Genomic DNA, 20,791 nt, shown 5'->3' with positions numbered 1-20,791 from the left:
GGAAACCCTTTTCAGAGGGTATGTAAATATGGTAGGTGCTCAGCATCGTGTGGGATATCTTAACATATCAGACATAAATTCGATTCTGGATAGGTAGGAGTTTAACCTGCTTCTATGTTCAGAAAGTAATTGTGTCAAAGTAACTAACGCTTGTCTCACGAAGCAGCTGAAGCAATATCTGGTGGGTGGTTGGACTCCGATGACGGCGTTTGGGGTTTGGGACTCTTTTTTGATGAATTTTTCCAACTCAATTTTGAAAAGTAAGCTTTGTGTTTTACATGTAGTTATAAATATCATCTACATCTCAGAAATACCAACTATTTCTTGGACATTCCCATTTTTCTCCTATACCCCTTCTTAGTTTAGGTGCGACCATTAACATAGACTAAAAAATTACCATATCCACAATATTTATATATATATATGTCTAATTATACATGCTCATATCTGTATAATATTTATTATTATGTATTTCTACTTCTACTGCTTAATCTCTATTTAAACATTAACTGCATTTTGCAAAGTTGTCTTGTCATCAACTATGATGTTGGCTGCTGTTGCCACCGGATTCGAGCTTAATAACTGCTTGGTTGATGAACTCGACGAATAGCTGTCACTAGAGCTGCGTGTAGATGCAGTATTTCCACTTATTGGATTGTCCAACATATCTGTTTCAAACAAAAAATAATTTAGTTCTGCAAAGCTGTTTGCACGGTAAGGTATGCAAGTTTTTACCTGGTAGAGAGCACACGTTGCTTTTCATTTCGCATACTACATTACTAGGTAGCCCACCGCTTCCCGTAGAGCTGTTGCCAGGCCCAACTATATTGCCTACTGAAGTTGATTTCTTATGTAAATTCTTTTTGACCAAGCTATTGGCCCCCTTAAAACTACCGGCATTTCCTTTCAGACTACCCAACTTGTCTCCACTCTTCGGGCGTTCCCGTTCTGGACATAAGGGACTCAAAATAGAATTCTGCGTATCTTCGGGTGTATAATAATCCGAGTCGTCAGCATTTACGGCAGTCGTCTCAACATTAGCACTTGATGTATTGTCAGTACTTGCGCTCAAATCTGGGCGTTTATTTTTTTTCAATGACACAGTAGTTTTCATTTCTAGTCCTTCGTCGGTCTCATTATCACTGTCGTTATTGATGCCAACTTCTTTGCTACGTGGAATAGTTGCCGCATTTTGTTTACTATTGGGAGAAAGTAGTGGCGATAACTTTTCATTTTCACTATCATCGTCTTCTATGTCATTTTGCGATGAGGATGAATTTGCGCTGTTTGTATTTGAAGTGCGCTTTATTTTTGGCACCTTTAAACTGTGACGCTCATTAACAATTTGCAATTTATCCTGTGAATGGTTAGACTTCATTTGTTTTTCCGATTTCTCTGTTGGAAAGGACTTTTTATGAGCAGGCGCGCCAGCAGCAACAGCAGTTTCTGTAACTGTTGAGTTGCTTGCATTAATTTCATTTGTTATTTCCACTACAGAGAGTGCTTGATTGTTCGCGTTATTGGCAGCGGTTATGGTTCCCACTTCACTAGTGTTCGTTGATGTGGAGGCATTCTTTTTAATTTTAGGTCGCCGTTGGTTCGGTTTTAATGGCGAAGTTGCCTTATGATTATCTGCCGCCAATGCAGCGGTATGAGCAACACCATCAATCATATCGCCATCATTTGTTCGAGGTCGGCCCACAAATTGTGGCGGACCATTAAGCGCTTCTATTAAGGATATTGGAATGTATCCTGGTGGTATGTGTTGATCGCATGGGGCTGAGTCACCTGGTGCTGAGGTGGGGGTATTTTGATGTAATGCTTGAGAACTTACGCCTTTTTGTACGGCACGAATTTGTAAAAGTGCGCGGAAAGGTGCACGACAAATAGGGCAATTATTTGCCTGGTACCGCAAAGAATCCGCGCAAGAATTACAAAGACACAGATGTCTACAAGGTAGTATGAGCGTGTCTCGGGTTTCACTCATACAGATAACGCATTCACTGCCGTGATCATCGATTTCCTCATCGATAGAACTTTTGTTGACAGCCTATAAGAAAAAAAACATTTTAAATTCCAGCTTTATTTTATATATTAAGTATATGGAGTTACTTTGTTCTCGATGCCGTAGATTTCTTGCAGCAGATAGCAGAGACCATCGACAAAGATTTTTTGTTTAAGCGCACGCAATACATAGCTGCTGGTTTCTGGATGGTGATCAATCACGCATATGGTGGTATGTGACTGGCGGCAGTCTTCGTTGCCCTCTTCGACGACACAATGTATCGCAACTGGGTACTGTTCCTTTGTCGGATTGTAGATGAAGTCATCTTCAGGGATTAATTGCGGATTAAACACATGACCCGACTGCGAAAAGAATTGGTTTATGCCTTTTTCGTAGTGATACGTTTCAGAAGTTAGTCCATCTCGAGGCGTAAGCGTCACTCCACTTGGACTTACTTCCTCTGTACAGAAGTAATAAATAGTGATCGCGCACTTGGCGTCCGAATCAAAAGTGAATTCGACGTTGTATGAGCACGGGCCGTGTTGCCCATTTCCATCTCCGCCCCCACCCAAATCATTGGTAATCACGTTGCCCTCGATGTTATCTATGTTTGTGTTTGCAGTCGCTATTTCGTGTTTTTCGGGAGAGACACGAACGAAACGCACTGATTCCTTGCGAATATTTACTAGACTTTTCAGTGTTTTTGTAGGCTCACTAGCCTGAGGAGGAGGATATGGAAATGCTGTTGGTCGGCAACCGAGAAAATTCAAATCGGCATTTTCTCCAAATAGGTATGACTCCGGTTGGGGCGTGTCAAAGCGTTCGCCACCCATGATAAAGTGACTGCCAAAAAAATTTCCCGACCGTGGAGGATATTTGTAAGCGTGAGTTGAATTGCGTTGCTCAGCTTCTTCCACTGCACCATTCTGCCTACTCGTGAATGCACCCATGGATTGAATTATATGAGTAAAATTTGATCAATGGGGATCCAGATAGTTATTAGGCACTATCGACCGAACAAACGAACAAAGCGAAATCAAGTTCAGATTTCTCCAACAAAACAAGCCTGAAGCTCATATATTTATTAGAACTTTACACCTTATTTGCAATGAAAAGTCAACACTATGCAAAAGTTTCTGTAATTCTTAATGACTTTCTTTTGTATCGATTGAAAAATATTGATAAGTGTATACAAGGTATGTTCAAAACTGGTCAAAACTGACAGAGCTCGTTCACAATAAATTTTTGAAGCCATTACACCCTGCATCACAATATAAATAAAGGGGAATTCGCCAAATAAAAGTACTTAGAAAAGCTAAAAATTGAAGAAAATTAAATACAATGACTACCGACGAAAATATTATGGAAGAAATGTTAGGTGAGTTATTAAAACAAAAATGTTCCACATGCAATTAAGCCATTCAATAGCGGCTTATTGTAATTGCATATTTTTTGCACTTTGTGCATTCCTAATCTACATATGACTAACAGAACGAGCGACCAATCCTAGTCGGGGAACGGTAGACGAGCTAAGTTGGCAAATGTTTTGTATGGTGGTGCGGAGTAACCCAAAACTTGTAGACAGAGCCCAGGAAATGATTATGCAGAAAATCCGATCCAACAACATCGCCGAATCGACAAGATCCATCGACGTTTGTTGACATGCAATGATTTCGCGCACAGGCACTAATTTTACATTTTGTTTTAGTTGCTTGAGGAATGCATGACCACTTGTGGACCAGAATTTCAGGATGAAGCCTCGAAATTTCGATTTCTCAATCAACTCATACGTTTGGTTTCAAAGAAACACCAAGGACCAGATACACCGGCACCAATCAAAAAACGTATTATGGAGTGCCTGCTGCTGTGGACAACCGAGTTTCCTCAAAGAACAAAGATACGAGACGTGTACGAAATGCTGTGTAAAGAGGGTGGAGTAGACCATGGAACTACATCAGCTATTGAAGCAAAGCGCGCCAGTGTACTAGGTATTGACGAAGAAGTGCTGGCGAAGCTCATCAAGAGTAATGATCCCGAAAATTTTAAACGTGCGAATTTGTTAATTCAAAATCGCGTAAAGCAGGTGAGTATCGATTATACCTTCTTCTTAACTTGGTAATAAAAAATGGGTTTTTTTCTTACTAATTTTAAACAGGATGCGCGACGCATGGACTTACTGATAGAGCATAAAAATATTTTGCAAGAAGTCACAACCACTGTTAGTGTACTGGACCAAATGCTGAATATATATGAAAGTGAAGGAAAGAAATCTGATGCCGAAAGTGACACCATGTGTTTAATGCGTGAATTATACCAAGCCTGCAAAAAACATAAATCGATTATGGAGCGATTGCCAGCGCTGATGGGGAATTTGGATGAAACTTTAATAGGTATACAGACTCTTCTCAATCACTTGGAACTTAGTTTTTATGAGTTTTCTTGTTAGCCGAAACAGTGGAAAAGAATGATTCTTTACAAGCTGTCATAAAGCGATACAAAAACTTGGTTGGTTCGCCAACAAAGAAACCAACTACAAATGATATCTCTGAACCCAGCCCTAAAAGTGCTGCTGTGGAGCCTATACGAAGTAGTAGTGCAGACCTACTATCGGATTTACTTGGTAACGAATCAAATATAACGCCGACCACGGAGTCGGCTAATGCTGCGTCGTCCATTGATGAAGTGGAGTTATTGGGTGCAACTGCAAATTTGCCTACCAGTAAAGTAGACGGAACCAGTTTGAGTCCACTTGAAGAATTGCAATCGTTATTTGATGCCGGGGCTGTAGGAAATACTGGCGCGCCAATAACAGCTAAAAATATGACCGACGTTTATAGTTTGAATATTTTAGAACCAATAAATGTGTTTGCCACATCTACCGCGGCTACTAGTACGGTTTGGTCAAATGCAATGGGTAAGGAGGAAAATTCAACAGAGAAAGGAGCCTATCGAAAACTTCCTGCAATAGACAAATTAAGTGAGGACCTTTTGAAAGCATCGTTGCAAGATGTAGAGCGAGCGTATAGTTTCAAAAAGTAAGCAAAGAACACATGTATGCACCTGCACACATAAATAAATATGTACCTACAGTTACATTTCTTTAAGATCAAACTCACATTGTATAAACCTATCCTTATTTCATTTTCTAGGGATTCGGAGAAACTAACGTTAAATAAATTAGCAAAAGAAAAAATAGTATCGACACCCCCTTTCGCTTCACCATCGAAGACTGAGCCAAAAATGAGTGAACACAAAGTTCATCAGGAAATGGATGACGAAAATATGCTTAACGAGAGCTCTCATAAAAATGCTTACGACTTGGAAGTCTCAACAAAAAGTGACGACACCGGGAAATCTCATAAAATTGCTTGCGATTTGGAAGTCTCAACAAAAAGTGAAGACACTGACGCTGTGGTTGAAAATGAACAAGTTGTGGAAGAAAATCCGCCAATAAGGCATTTAGCTGATATTGAGATCGATCTGGATGAAGTAGATCCAGCACCTGGAGACCCGCTATTGCTAGGCAACGATGATATAAAACTAATGTTGAACTTCACCAAGAATCGCCCTAGTAAACAAGTATCGGTGATTGTAATCTCCGCAATGAATAAAAGCAAATTGCCAGTGCATGATTTCCAATTTGAGGCCAGTGTGCGCAAGGTAACTTCTCAGATATATTTTTATGAAACATTGAGTTAAGTTATAAGAATTACTCTCTTGCCTCTTAGCCTTGCAAATTGCGCCTGTTGCAGCCAACAGCAATAACGATGCTACCATGTAAGCCTTTTCGCCCAGCATCTCCAATCAATCAAGTAATGCTATTGCTCAATCCTACTGGCCAGCCAATCGACGTTACTTGCATTTTCGGATATAAACTGGGTGATGACCCTGATCCTATAAAGGAATCCAATGTAGCAAAAGACATTCCATATGTTGAATAAATTGGCAGAACTGATTCGTGGTTGTAAATCTTAAGCACATTATCTTAGATAGGGCGAACATTGTATTGCTTTTAATTTTAATATGCTAGCAAAAAAAAGCTTGCGTAATTATATTTGCGAGTTTATTTATGTCGATAAAAAAAAAAACAAATTCCCAAATTGTATTAAAATGGTATTAAACATTTATTTCTATGTGTTGGCGTCTATTATCGGTATACTCTTTTAATGGAAACTTTAATCTTGATACACTTTCGCATCCGCATACTTTGTGCACTATTGTTTGTTGTAATTTGAATTAAATAGGAGAAAATAATGCTAAATATAAAAATATATATTGTATACAGAATAAAGCTGCGATAGAAATATGTTGGCGTTAGAAAACAGGAATTTCACAAGAAATTGTTACTCGAATATATCAGCGCTTTGCGAACACATACACCTGCTCCAAGTTCGTTCTCCTTGCATTTCAGACACCTTTTACGTATGCGGTAAATAAGCAGCATATTCCACCACTGGTTTTTCTTTTGCTTTCTTTGCGGCGATTACATGAATTTCGTGTTGCACACCACAACGCGCCGCCCGTTTCACTCCCTGAAGCTTCATGTTATTCTGACACGATCTCATCCTTAAACGACAATGCAGTAATTGCTTTAGTATGGCCAGTGTATTTACGTTCCGGGTTCTTTGTTTGCAGTTTCCATAGCCGCGCTATCCCGTCCGATGAAGCGGTGAATACATATTTAGAATCAGCACTGAACGCCGCATCCCAAACCCAATAGTTTTCCACGCATAATTCACGCCACATTGTGAAATGTTCAGTCTCCCAGATGCGCGCTGTTCCATCACCTGAGGTAGTTATCAGTAGCCTTGAGTCGGGACTAAATTTGCAGCGCAATACATAGCGCTTGTGTGCTGCTATTTTCTTTTTGGGACTAAGTGTACTCAATTGTTGGTTTGGCGATGAACTAAGTGACCAAATGTAACAATTGCCTTTATTGTTTACAGCTGCCATATACTGTCCATCGGGTGAGATGGCCACATCCTGTATGGAAGCATCTACTTCCGGTACGAGCTGATCATGTACCTCAGATTTAACGTCCCACAAATAGACTCCACCGTTTTGAGAACCCATTGCAATTTCAACTTGATTTGGATGTAAACAGGCGGCATTCACAGGTGCCTGACAGTCGAATACACGTGAACAATGTGGCTGCGGTGACAACATATCCCATATGCGAACACGGTGGTCTTCACCAGCAGTGAACATCCAGTTGCCATCTTCTTGAAAACCTAAGCGCGTCACATTCTTTTGAACACCTTCGAAATTTATAACTGGAGCGGAGCAGCTGGATTCTATGTCGTACAGGCGTATGCATTGGTAGCCGCAAGCTGCCAAACGTGTTTTGTCTGGAGTCCGATCGAGGGCGTTTACTTGCTGTAAAAAAGGGAATTTTTGAATTCATTTGGTATGTTATCCTGTCACCCTGTTCGCAACAACGGCGGTTGGGAATGGCGACCTCATTCTTATCACTAATCAACTTACTGAAGTCTCAACAAAGCGCATTACTCGTATACAGTTGCCGGTGTGCGCCTGCCACAGCTTGATTGTGTGGTCATAGCCACCTGTAGCCAAAATTAATTGATCTCCGGTTGCTTCCATTATATGTCGGCTTGCTATTTAACTTTTAAAAGTTCATATTATGCACCATTTCCGAGTCCGAGATATAGTAAAAATTATACAAAACAATCTACGCTGAAAGTTCTACAAGCACAAAATGTTATTACCTTTACTAGGTTTGTGTACTGTCACTTTTTTGACGTTTTCTTTTCAACTACTTCTAAATCGAATCTATGCAAGGTGACTACGGTAGAGTAAGAACAAATTTACAGTATTTTGATTTTGCAATTTGGTTGTTTGCATGTGAAAACTTCAACAACAGGGGCAGGAATTGAATTTGGAAGCAGCGACTCGCAAGATAAATTGGGGGAAGCATTGGCGAGTTTGAATCTTGGCCTACTGATTTAATTGAAAAGCAGGGACCTGAATCAGAAACCGAAGCACAGTCCATTCCAAAAACTATAAATAAGAAAACGCAAAAATGTAAATGTTGCTGTAAACGAAGAGGAAAGCGTTATTAGATTTGCAAAATACAAGCAGAACACTTCAAATATTACAAAGTAAGAAAAAGCAAATCAAATTCCGTAAAAATGTTAACAAAGGGACTCACCATTCACAATAGAATAAATTTCTGTAAACTTCTTCTTCTTCTTAATTGGCGCTATAATCGCTTACGCGATTTTGGCCGAGTTTAAGGGGGGAAGCTTGGTCTAGAGCGCAAAAAATGGGCATATTTTATGAATTTATTTTGACTCAACAAAGGAATCAATCGAAAATCTGTGAAATAGGTTTAATAATATAGCTTTCATGGTACAAATACAAAATTTTTCGTTTGAATTAATTTCAAAATGGCCGCTGTCCAGCAGTTCTCCTAAGGCGCCTTTTTTTCTAGTGGGTCCATTGCCGAAGACGTAAACTCCTTAATTTTTGTCCTGGATCAAAAAATAAAATTTTTTTAGTTTCTATATAACAACAGAAAGAGACGTACGTAGGATTTTTTCGATATTTTGTTTTTTCGCGAAATGGTGCACGTTTGAACAAAAAGTTACAATTTTCACTATAAAGAACGACATAAAATTGTTGATTAAAAAAAAAACTACGTAATATAAATAAAAAATCCTACGTACGTCTCCGGAGAAAGGTATTTCGAATGTATTGTCAAAATTTCGTAAGAATCGGTAAAGATTAGTTCGAGTTATGTCTTCGGCCAGTTTAAAAAAAGTGATTTCGAGAAAAACGCGTTTAAAGTTGTAAGTAGCGTTCGGGGCATACCTGCGAGGCACTGCCGTCGAATGAAAAATTTGGGCATTTAGACATTTTTGCTGGCATCCCTCATTTGGTATATTATTTCTAAGACCCTAAAGCACCTTTTAAGACAAAAAAAAATTTTTCGATTTTTTCAAAATTCTAGACCAGCTTCCCACATGGCTCGCGTTGCGCCCGATCGCAGCGTGGCTTTATAGGCGGCATCCTTTCTTTCCTCGTCGTACCAATTGTTTTTTCGGACTCGCGGGAATCCGATTTCTTCTTCGGCGGCGGTACGTAGAGAACGAGAAATGTTGCTCCATTGCTCATGCATGCCAGTTTGTTGGGCAATACTCTCTGAGAGCAGGAGTGAGAGTCGAGTGGCGAATCTTCTGGCTGTCTGTTGTGATTGAAGTGTGTGCGCAGTTTGGCTGCAACAAGGTAGTGATCCGAGTCGATGTTGGGTCCTCGGATCGTACGTACATCTAATACACCAGAAGCGTGTCTTCCATCTATCACAACATGATCGATCTGGTCTCGCGTTTTTCGATCAGGAGACAGCCAGGTGGCTTGGTGTATATTTTTATGCTGGAATCTGGTGCTGAAGACTACCATGTTTCGGGCCCCGGCGAAGTCGATCAGCCTCTGTCCGTTACCGAATGTTTCGTTGTGCAGGCTGAATTTTCCGACTGTGGGACCAAAAATTCCCTCCTTGCCCACCCTGGCGTTGAAGTCGCCAAGCACGATTTTTATGTCGTGGCGGGGGCAGTGCTCATAGGAACGTTCCAGGCGCTCATAGAAGGAATCTTTGGTCGCATCGTCCTTCTCTTCCGTCGGGTCGTGGGCGCAAATTAGCGAGATGTTAAAAAATCTGGCTTTGATGCGGATTGTTGCGAGACGCTCGTCCACCGGAGTGAACGACAGTACTTGGCGACGAAGTCTCTCTCCCACAACAAATACGACACCGAATTTGCGCTCCTTTACATGGCAGCTGTAGTAGACGTCGCAAGGTCCTATGGTTTTCTTTCCTTGCCCCGTCCATCGCATCTCTTGGATGGCAGTGATGTCAGCCTTTACTCTCACGAGGACATCAACCAGCCGGGCAGAGGCACCTTCCCCATTAAGGGACCGGACATTCCAGGTGCATGCCCTCAAATCATAGTCCTTAGTTCGTTTGCAGGGGTCGTCATCAGTATAGGGAGGTCTCATCCGAGGCTTTTTTAAAGTTTTTATTGGGGGGGATTTTTAAGTGGCGGGTCCCAAACCCAACGCACAACCAGCTATCCTGGAATGTTTCGCCTTCTCACGTTAGCTCACTCCCGAACGGATGTTCGGAAGCTACCCAGAGGATACGTGGGCTAATCCCGGCCGTTGTGAGCTGCTTGAACCATATGTAGAAGAATCGTCCTGGCCATTCCCAAGTGAATGGCGATCAGTAACTTTCCCCACCTGCGTGGACTTCTGCACATGGAACCATCCTCATTCTGTAAACTAGTTTCTCGAAAATGTTTAATTAACTTTTGAATTGTCGACTCATAAAAAAAAATTCCGAAGTTTGCGATATGTTGTTCTTAAGGATCGAGCATTTTCGTAATAAGTTTCAATATCTGCTCACTTGGAAAATGTGAAAGATGGCATAAAAAAGGGTACCGCTAGGGAATTGTTCATTACTGACAGCTAAGTATAAGAGTAAGTATAAAGTATTGAAAGGCCCTTTATATACCAAAATGTTCACAATAATGAGAGGAGTCGATTTAGCCATGCCCGAGCTCACGATAACCTGAGAAAAAAAAATTTATTTTGACCCCAAACTTTTGCAACTAAAATAGCTTATAAATTTTAAGAGTCAATGTGAAAGTATGTGTAGAATCCCTACTTTTTTAAAAATCAGTTTGAAAGGCATGCGGGTTTTGAGGTGTGTTGTGAGCTGCAGATCTCACGTTTCGACTTGGGTGATCCTTTAGCCCATTTTAAGCGATTTTTCCATTCTTTCGTCTGATTACTCAGTTTTTCTTCACGAATTTTGTTCTTCAGCTGGTCTAAAAGGTTACAATAATATTCAGAATTTATGTTTTACCAGTGCATTTAGCCTCTCGTTTTGACTTAGAATCATGGTGATAGGTCCAAGTCTAATCCATAGTGCAGAATCGACGCACAGAATCCACTTTATCCATTCGTAAACGCTCCAAATTTTACTGAGAAAGTCGCATTCGAATGTGTTTTTGTTCCATGGTTAGCGAATACGGCACCCATTGTGCACACAGCTTTCTGAAACCCAATACTTCAGTCAAAATATTGCTTTCACTGCCTAATGAGATGCCTAGGGCTTCTACTATATCTCTTTCAGTCACTCGACGATTTTTAAACACGATGACCTGTAGTTTTTCTACGATTATTGGTGTTGTTTGAAACGTCCTGGACGTGGATCGTCTTTACGTCTTGTCTGACCACGTCTACAACACATCTACTCCTCTAATTGATGGGGAAAAGTCCTTATACACTTTCAACCTTCGTTCATAAATTTGCTTTAAATCTAAAATAAACCAAAATTAAAAATTTAATTCCTGCGCAATACTTAATTTTCCCCATTGTAAAAAATACTGTGACACGTCGATACTAAATGGTTTGTAAACAAACCTATGAATTAACAGATTGAAATGAAACTTCACCTACGTTCATATGAAGAGTGCACCAACATAACAAAAAAAAAATTATTAATAATAAAAAAAAATGTAGGCAAGTAGAAACGCCCTCTCTTATTGAACGGCAAAACTTATTGCACAACCTAGTAAATAAGCTTGCTAAACATTTGAAATTGTTGTTGTTAGTTTCGCGGGTAAATTTGCCATTCGAGTCCGAATCGGATTGAACCAATATTACGTTTTTGGCACCCTAATAAACATATGTACGTACATACATACATATGTACATACATTAACTGATATAAGTTTTGTTCTATAACGCTGTTGCCGTCGTGCTGAGCCGACAAAGGCGTGCATATGTATGTGGCAATAGAGCAGCAAGATATATTAGACTTTCTGTCGCCATTAGAGATGAGCATAGGACAAATCCCGATCCCGATGTACATAACTATTTTTCTTTTCTAAGCATTTCATTTTTAATTAAACATTCAATTTCAAACATACATATGTACATCCATACATACAAACACATATGACAGCAAAGAAAGTCGTGTTTAGGGGGGTAGTATGGTATTTTTTTTTTCATTTTTTTTTTTTTTTTTAAATTATTCTATAACATCTTAAGATTATTGTGTGAAAGTTTGAAGTGCATTGGAGTAAAATTGACAAAGAAACAAAGGATTAAGTATCTACCTCTCCAACCGGATTTCACGCTGCCGAAATCTTTAAACGCGTTTTTCTCACACTTGCCTTTTTTACGGTCGGTGTCCACTGTAGATTCATATCTACTGCACCGATTCTTTTCAAATTTGGTTTTTTTGTTTCTTTACTTTATTCACGAGGTAATGACGTCGAGTTTTTTTTTTTTAATTTTGTCATATTTTAAAACAACAAAGTTTTCAAGTTTTTTTTATGAAAAATCGGTGTTTTGACTTCAAAGCGCTTTAAAAAATTAAAAAAAAAAAAAAAAAAAATTCGACGTTGTTACCTGCGAAACTTTATTAGCTGATGAAATCAATTTGGTTTTTTGATTTTAGTTGATCCAGTAATGAGTTCTGAGGGACACCGCAATAAAACTTTTTTATGAGACGTCCGCGAAGATTCGCTGCCACCAACTCATTTCTTCATAAAAATCAATGAAAATTTCACACAATATTCTTTAAATATGACTTTATAATGAAGTAATTTTAAAATTTTGAATAAATCAACTGTGTCGACAAAAAAAATTTCGAAAAATATGCTTGTTTTACACCAAATTAACCATACTACCCCCTTAGACGGAAACAGCAGGAAGATATTTAAAATTACCCAGACAAATATCACCAACCAACTTAAACTTTCTACTAAGTCCAGTTAATACCAGGCGTTTTATAAAAATGAAGGCTTAAAATATAGAGCTAAGTATAAAAGTAGGACTTGAGGAAACTTCTCTATATACACCCATACTTTTTCGCTAATATTCGCTATGGAAGTTATTTTACTAACGCAAAACTACCTCACCGATTTTTAATTACATTTTATATAATAATTTAACTTACTTAATTTTTAATATGTATGTATTACATTGTTTTCCAAATTTATTACACAATTAAATTAAGACAAAATTACAGGTATAATAAATTCTCATAAGATAAAATTCATAATAATGACGAAATTTTTAAACATACATACATGCTATGGGCCTAATCTCTCTTAACCCTTTCGGTCCGAACGGGACTTATATGTCCCGGCAATGTTTGAAGATACCTACAATTTTGATGGGACAAAAGACTTTTATTTCACCCATTGCAACTATTAAACATATAAAATAATTTGTATTTCCGTTAGCGGCTTTCCGTACCGAAAGGGTTAAGCAGTCTCCTAAGAGACTGAAAAATTTGTCCGTTTATGAGAAAAATGAAAAAAAAGTTAATAATATGTTATGGGAGAGTCCAGGTGGTACAGGAGGGTTGTCCGCTCAAGAGAAAAAAGTTTAAAAAAATTCTTAAGGATTTGTGATGTGTACTGAAAAAAGTGCCCGGTTAAGAGAGGTGTCCGTTAGGAGAGAGTATACTGTATACGTTGTACAGATCCCTAAGTAAAAACAGTCTCAAAAAATACCCACAGCTGATTTCGAAACGCTCTTTCATGTAACATGGTTGACTAAATTTCACAGAAAATCGTACCAAAAAGTCTAAAAAATGACGTAAAAACTCAGATATTTCTCAATAAAAACCATTATTTAAACTATGAAATATATTAAAAATATTTGTTATTGCAAATTTTCCAAGTGCCTCTCAAAAATGAGGAAGAAAAAGAGAGTTTTTACTTGTATTTTTGTACAATGTCTGTATATCGTAATAAATTTACGCATTTTCTTTCTCCCGTGAAATTACAAAAATAATTTACCGGAGACTGGCGTTTGGTACTTTTAAATATTTTTATGTTTTTGGATTCTATTTATTTGTTAATTAATTACTTTTTTAATCGCAAAGTACTATGTGGCCATGTACCATGTCCCGAAGCCCTGTGCTATCTCTAGTTGATATTCATCAAGTTTGTGCGGCCCGACTAATTAATGAATAGCAAGGAAGAGAGGAGCAGAGTAGCCACGGATATGGCGTGTTTGGTCATTTAGTTGCAATAAATCGTTTAATTTTCATTCACCATTTGAATATGTAAGAATTTTATTCGCTTTCACACATACATACAATATCATGAAATAAAAAGTACATAGTATGTATGTAAGTATGTATGTATGCACACACCTACCGTAAATTGCTACTAGCACTCTTACTTAGAACTATTGGGTTAAGTGAGCATTTTATTTATTCAGAAGCATACTCGTATTCATGTACGTATGGATGTGCGTAAACATTCAGCGTAGATCTACTTGGCAAGGCATTTATGTCAACTCATTGCGATGAGTCATCAGTTGATGTCGAACAAAATTAATTGAAATAATTCCATACATTTTGGTGTCTGGGAAATGGCCAGAACTGTCTGACGCAATTTACATATACAAATAAGCAATGGAATAACTTACATTAGGGGTGTTCGTTTGATCGATTAAGTTTACGAATCGCATATAAAGGGCCTGTTATAAAATAAAACATGCAAAAATTTAGACTTTTAGTATTATAAATATTTCTGACCTACGCAAACTGCTCGGGCTACCAGCTTCGCCGATTGACTGCGAAGAACGTTCCATTGCATCGGATATTTCAGCTGGTATCGTTAAACGATCAAATAGTTCAGGAAGCAGTCAAAGTCGTTTGGTAGGTACATATATTCATTTTTAAATACAAGTAACCTTAAGGCAAGTGCAAAATAATTATTTTATTTATTATACGATCTAACTAATATTTATAATAAAAATACTTCAAGAGTAAGATGCCAAAATATGGAATAATTAGATTTAATAAAAATTACTCCTGATGAAAAACGTGCAGACCAAATAAATGCTCAAGACGAAAAACACAATCAAAAGGGAGTTACTTCGAAAGCCAAAGTGCAGGATGAAGATTTCTTTGAACTTTTATCCCGTTCTCCTAAACGTATGGTTGACCAACGTTGCTCAATTAAAATTGCTAAAAATCCACCAAATACGACATTACCATTAGGAGAGGTATCATCATCTGTCATATCAAGCTCGGGTGTTACACGTAAGCCACTGGTGCAGCAAAGCTCCTTGGCCAGCGGCAGTAGCACCGATTGAGATTACTTCTGGTATTAAAACGTCTAATAATTCAAATACCGCCTGTGGCCATATCTCAGGCAGTAATCTTGGGTATGGCCAGCTGGCACGTAGTGCTACAACTACTCAACAATCAGGTGATGCCTTTTTGGAAATGTCAATGCACTGTCAGGGTTCACGCTTGGAGGAACAGCGCTCTGAACTAATATACATTAGGGGTGTTCGTTTAATCAGCTAAGTTTACGTATCGCATATAAAGGGCCGGTTATAAAATAAAACATGAAAAAATTGAGATTTTTTCAGGTTTCTCTATTTTTATTCAAATTACTTATTAATGTTGGTAAGAAAACAAACTGTAATCCCATTTTAAAAGATTCCTCATCTTGTGCTACTCTAAAAGAACAGTTCCACTTTATGACAGTTAGTGAGGTAGATGTCCTTCAAAATAAAGTCTAATGCTTTAGGCGATGATGGCATCTCGCTAAAATTCATTAGTATAGTCATTCAATATATAATATAATAGGACCGATTACCCATATAATAAACCATTGCTTGACTAGTTCATGTTTCCCAGCAGTATGAAAAAGGCTATAGTTTTCCCAGTCGCAAAAAAGACAAATGCTATTTATGCTAGTGACTATAGAACTATCAGCATACTGCCCACATTTTCCAAAGCTTGCGAAAATTTGATGGCCACGCAAATTTCATCATTTGTACACGACAATAGTCTACTCGCCCCACTACAATCTGGCTTCAAATAAAGTCACAGTTGCTCGACAGCAATGGTTAAAATACTAGACGATATTAGAACTAGTTTTGACAACGGTCATTTGCCTCTATTTTGTTTACTTGATTTTTCTAAAGCATTTGACACAGTGGATCACAAATTTTTATGTTTGAAGCTTAAACACGATTTCGGCTTGAAAGACAGTGCGGTGAAGCTCATGGCCAGCTACCTTGGTGGCAGAACGCAGAACGTTAAGACTAGAAAATTAACATCTCAGCCTATATATGCACACACTGGTGTTCCGCAGGGGTCTATCCTTGGTCCAGTTCTACTTAGTCTTTTTGTCAATGATGTTTTTACTGTTTGTCAGTATGTTAATGTCCATGCGTATGCTGATGATATACAATTGTACTTGTCCAGTCGCATTGGTCTCGTTGAAGATTCATGTTTTAAAACAAACAGTGATTTGTCTGCTATTTCTGTATGGGCTAATGTGCTCCTCCTATTTGTGCGTCTTGATGTTGTTCCACAAATGGAGGGACCTACAGTTTCAAGGCGACTCCGAACGGCAGATATTTTTATGAGGAGATTTTTCATGACAGAAGTACACTCGGAGGTTTGCCATTGCCTGCCGAGGGGCGACCGCTATAAGAAAAATGTTTTTTATCAATTTTGGTTTCACCGAGATTCAAACCAACGTCCTTCTGTGAATTCCGAATGGTAATCACGCACCAACCCATTCGGCTACGGCGACCGCCTTTAGTTCCCTTACCTTTACGGATAAGGTAAAAAATTTGGGGTTTATTCTTGTGAGGAATATTTATGCTACATTGCGCAAGCTGAGAGTCTCTGCAACACTCACGCCAGAGAAAACGAGACGCAAATTAGTTCTCCAGCAAAATTGACTCCACATCTTGCCATAAACTTAATGTGGCATTTAATAACGCCACACGGTATGTATATGGGATTGGTAGATATGATCATATCTCTGTCTGGCGATCAAGGTTACTAGGCTGTTGCTTTGTCTGCTGGAAATTGCATATATATGTGTAAACTTACATTATTGAAATCACCTCCCTATCTGACAGAGAAGTTGATACCTGTGAGGTCTTACTCAAAAATGAACCAATTTTAATGATTCTGGGTTCAAAGTGAACGTCATTACTTACACGAATGACTTCATGTAGAAACAATTGCAAAAAAGTAGTTGAAAATTTTTTATTTTCCAAAAAACAAAAAGTGCGAAACAGGTTTTTTACTCAAAAATTCATTACTCAAAAACAACTCATTTTAGCTACTGGGCATTCAGCTCAATTAAAGTTTGAGGTGTCTTCTTGATTTGGAAAAAGTTATAAAAAAAGTTATAAAAACACTTTTTGATTAAATAAAAAATTTTCAACTATTTTTTTGCCATGTTTTCTACATTAAGTCGCTCGTGTAAGTAATGACGATCATTTTGAACCCAGAATTATTAAAATCGGTTCATTTTTGAGTAAGTTATGGGCATTTCAAAAAAAATGTTTCTTATATAATTAATTAAAAAAAATCGATTTTGAGCCGAAAAAAAATTGCCGATAACTCTTGAAAGAAATTTTTTTCGGGCGAAAAAAAAAAACATGTCTCATTATTTTGACCAGAGAGCAACATATTTGAGTTACATCGAAATCGAAGAACATGACCCGAATAGCCCGGTTGAATTGAAATGGAAAGCATCAGTTATATGTGAAAAATGACATAACTTGAATGTCCACCATGAGCACGTCCACAGGTATTGTAAAAAAAGGTCTAGGAATTATTCACTACTGACATCTTGGCGTCACTTTTGAAAGACCCTTTACTTAAAAAATATTGGCAGTATTTTGTTAATTTGGCCAAATAAGATTAAATTGGAGCCAAGAAATATAACCTCAAATTGTTAGTAACAGCTGCTTCGCGCTGGAATTACCAAGTGTGGTTTTGCAGTTTATATCAATTCTTCGATTGATAATATTTCCACACGCGGACTCATATAAAAAAATTGGAAAATAATGTGATTTAAAAATCTGAGAATCGTCTATAGGGGGTAGCTCTCCTGTTATGTTAAGTAAATTAGTATTCGTTATAGCATTCGATTAATGTTATAAGGATAGATTGCAAATAAAATATATGAAGAAAACAAAAATTCAAAAGAAGAAGAGTTTAAATGCAAATATAACTCATACGTCCCGCTCACCCCTGCAATATTAGAATTGGAGGCAGAATCAATCTAGATGGAGATAGTGGGTAGCTGAACTTAACCTTTCCAGAGATATACAGTTTTAAAATGTACACTATCCATTCACGTATTTATTTCTATTTATACATATTTACACATATATATTACATATTTAAAATTTTATAATTTTTAGATGAAAATTGATTGGAGAAAATGCTATTAGGTATTTGCTAAGGCACTTTTACGAGTGCAATTAATCTTCATCAAATATTGCAATAAATGCAAATGCAACAACACACAACTACAACAAAAACAACTCAGATTGAGATTCAAATGGAATTAAATTGTATGTATGTATGTATGCAAGCACAAAAAGTGTGCAAATGTGTAAATCTACATATCCAGCTTCAAGTAAATATACCCATAACGAAATGAAAATAATTTGATATTAGAGGGAACTACAACACACAAACCGTTTATCACGGGAAGCGGTTCTACCTAACCGGAACGACCGGGTTTAAAACCGGCCAAGGACTGTCACTTCAGCAGCATTCCCCGTATATGTATGGGGAATGTTTATGCTGTTACAACAACAACAAACACAACACACAAACCATCAGATCCCCGTGCTCGGAGTTATTTGCGTATTCGAATGAGTAGCATTAAATTACTTATTACCCTAATTTTGTTTGAAGTAAGCATTGTTGAAAAATAGAGAAAATGCTATAAATATTTGGAAATATTTATATGTATAAGTATGTATGCAGTTACAGATGTATGTATATGCAGAGGTGTGGCAAAATACTTTTGAAAAGTCGTATTTACAAAATACAAAATTCTTTTTAGAAATATATTTCAAACATAAATACAAAATACTTAAAAAAATACAAATACAGTTTGTCAAGAAAATGTTTTCACATACTAAAATATTCAAATCACTTGCACTTCTACAACTAAAACCATCGCTTCTTATTGAATTTTGAGAGCCTTTAAAAATTATTTCATTAACTTCACTTAGTAAGAATACATCATAACGGTAAACTTTTTTAAACCGTCAAAGCAAGCAAAAACAAAAATACAAAACTACAACAAATGTTTCTCTCAGCTCTCAGGAAAGTGTTTTTACGTATGTATTTTCGGCTTCGTGTGTTAAGATGATTTGATATACCGTTATCTCATTGAGTTGTTACACACGCGTTAAATTAGGTTAAGTTACGGTGGTAGTTGGTCCGTACGACCTACTCACTTAGATCTTACAGGTCCGTCGTTGTGATACGGCAACCTCATTTATTTTTCTTCGTATAACCAAGTATTCGAGAGAAAAAAAAGGCAAATATTCGGTGCAGGCAAAGGCAACGGCGAATGAAGTATAAGATGGAACCGTGAACTGGACCAACTTATAAGAGGGGAAAATGTTGTGCGGCTCATCAAAGCTCAAAGACTAAGATGGCTAGGCCATACCGTGAGAATGGACCCAACGAGTAATTGACAACGAAAAGTAATTGACGCTAAAACATTTGCAACGAAAGCAAGAAGCAGACTATGATCAAGATGGATTGACGAAATAGAAGACGACAAAAGGAAACTCAAGGTCACCAATTGGAGGGAAACAACCAAGGATCGGGTCAAATGGAGACATTTTGTGCAGCAGGCCAAAGCTCATGCAGAGCTGTAGCGCCAAATGAGGATGATGATGATGAGCACCATTTTATGGCTCTTAGCGCAGGATTGGTTCCATCCCCACGCTAGTCAGTTTCGTAAGAGAATTGAAAAAATATGTACCTAGAAAACCTGCTCTGGTTTTAGCTAAGGCTGGACAATTGTATGGGAGGAAACTGTTAGTCTCAAGGAATCCCTGCCAAATAGCCAATGACCGGTTCTACAAACCACGTCCTTCGAAATATCCTCTCTTGTAAGACTAAGCAGTTCCTTTGTCTTTTTCTTATTTATTTGAGGCCACAGTAGTCTAGCTCTTACGCATGTGCTTTCATTTCTCCATGCTCTATGGGCCTTTTGCCTTTATACTTAATTATTAATTTGCTCGTGGTCATAGGCATGCCTATGGTACTTCTATCACGGAGCAGTGGAAGAGTAGTACCTTTCTTGGCTAGCTCATCGGCTTTACAATTTCCCTCAATGTATCTGTTCTCCGAAATACAAATACGGTTGACCTTGAATACGGCACTAATGTCATTTAGGACTGCCCGGTACTCCTGTGCCAGCTTTGATCTTGGTATACCCGCATTCATTGATTTAATGGACACCTGGGTATCCGAGAATATATTTGTGATAGTTTTTGTCGCATGTCGTAAGCGTATTTACATTCTGTCAAAAAAGTACCAGAAATTGTTCAATAAAACGCAAAATTTATTTTGTCGGCTTCAAAATAGGCTCCAATCGAAACAATACACATATGCCCAGCCATCAAAGAACATTTTAAACGTCTAAACCATCTTCTTCAGCTTCTTCAGCGAATTCTCCTTAATGACTTCTATCGACTCAAAGTGGCGTTCGCGGAGTGGCAATTTAAGTTTTGGGAAAAGGGAAAAGTCACAGGGGGGCTATATCTGTGAATACGGTGATTGTTCGATGATATTTGTCGAGTTGTTGGTCAAAAAGTGTTCACAATATGAGCCTTGTGAGACGGTGCATAACAAATTGGGCCGTTTCCTACGTGGTTTTTTGGGTTTCGGCTCATGTGGATAGCGCCATTCAGCCGCCTCTTGACTGGTTTGCATCTCAA

At 38.0% G+C, this 20,791-nt stretch overlaps 3 protein-coding genes across 3 annotated transcripts; 1 reads left to right on the top strand and 2 right to left on the bottom strand.

Annotated features, from left to right (window-relative positions):
• Nucleotides 1-393: 393 nt before the first annotated feature.
• LOC129238716 (E3 ubiquitin-protein ligase MGRN1) lies at nucleotides 394-3,184 on the bottom strand. The gene is made up of 3 exons (XM_054873848.1): nucleotides 2,113-3,184; nucleotides 736-2,050; nucleotides 394-668 (listed from the first exon to the last, which is right to left on the bottom strand). The coding sequence occupies exons 1-3, from the start codon at nucleotides 2,953-2,955 to the stop codon at nucleotides 499-501; spliced, it is 2,328 nt and encodes a 775-aa protein (XP_054729823.1). The 5' UTR covers nucleotides 2,956-3,184; the 3' UTR covers nucleotides 394-498.
• An 80-nt stretch (nucleotides 3,185-3,264) lies between these two features.
• On the top strand, nucleotides 3,265-6,132 carry LOC129237642 (ADP-ribosylation factor-binding protein GGA1). Its single transcript, XM_054872516.1, has 7 exons — nucleotides 3,265-3,383; nucleotides 3,497-3,657; nucleotides 3,714-4,088; nucleotides 4,161-4,395; nucleotides 4,452-5,040; nucleotides 5,155-5,665; nucleotides 5,734-6,132. The coding sequence occupies exons 1-7, from the start codon at nucleotides 3,347-3,349 to the stop codon at nucleotides 5,944-5,946; spliced, it is 2,121 nt and encodes a 706-aa protein (XP_054728491.1). The 5' UTR covers nucleotides 3,265-3,346; the 3' UTR covers nucleotides 5,947-6,132.
• Nucleotides 6,106-7,745, bottom strand: LOC129237643 (protein LST8 homolog). The gene is made up of 2 exons (XM_054872517.1): nucleotides 7,490-7,745; nucleotides 6,106-7,381 (listed from the first exon to the last, which is right to left on the bottom strand). The coding sequence occupies exons 1-2, from the start codon at nucleotides 7,604-7,606 to the stop codon at nucleotides 6,551-6,553; spliced, it is 948 nt and encodes a 315-aa protein (XP_054728492.1). The 5' UTR covers nucleotides 7,607-7,745; the 3' UTR covers nucleotides 6,106-6,550.
• Nucleotides 7,746-20,791: the final 13,046 nt, after the last annotated feature.

This window comes from Anastrepha obliqua, chromosome 2 (assembly GCF_027943255.1).
Source record: "Anastrepha obliqua isolate idAnaObli1 chromosome 2, idAnaObli1_1.0, whole genome shotgun sequence".
NCBI classification, from domain to species: Eukaryota; Metazoa; Arthropoda; class Insecta; order Diptera; family Tephritidae; genus Anastrepha; species Anastrepha obliqua.
The sequence above is the reverse complement of the archived record's forward strand: the minus strand, read 5'-3'. Positions and strand labels throughout refer to the sequence as shown.

Coding starts and splice junctions, on each gene's coding strand:
- LOC129238716 (XM_054873848.1), bottom strand. CDS start 2,955: ATGGGTGCATTCACGAGTAGGCAGAATGGTGCAGTGGAAGAAGCTGAG. Junction 2,051..2,112: donor TCTACGGCATCGAGAACAAA/GTAACTCCATAT, acceptor TTTTTCTTATAG/GCTGTCAACAAAAGTTCTAT. Junction 669..735: donor CAACGTGTGCTCTCTACCAG/GTAAAAACTTGC, acceptor TGTTTGAAACAG/ATATGTTGGACAATCCAATA.
- LOC129237642 (XM_054872516.1), top strand. CDS start 3,347: ATGACTACCGACGAAAATATTATGGAAGAAATGTTAG. Junction 3,658..3,713: donor AATCGACAAGATCCATCGAC/GTTTGTTGACAT, acceptor ATTTTGTTTTAG/TTGCTTGAGGAATGCATGAC. Junction 4,396..4,451: donor TTTGGATGAAACTTTAATAG/GTATACAGACTC, acceptor TTTTCTTGTTAG/CCGAAACAGTGGAAAAGAAT.
- LOC129237643 (XM_054872517.1), bottom strand. CDS start 7,606: ATGGAAGCAACCGGAGATCAATTAATTTTGGCTACAGGTGGCTATGAC. Junction 7,382..7,489: donor TGCGCTTTGTTGAGACTTCA/GTAAGTTGATTA, acceptor CCTTTTTTACAG/CAAGTAAACGCCCTCGATCG.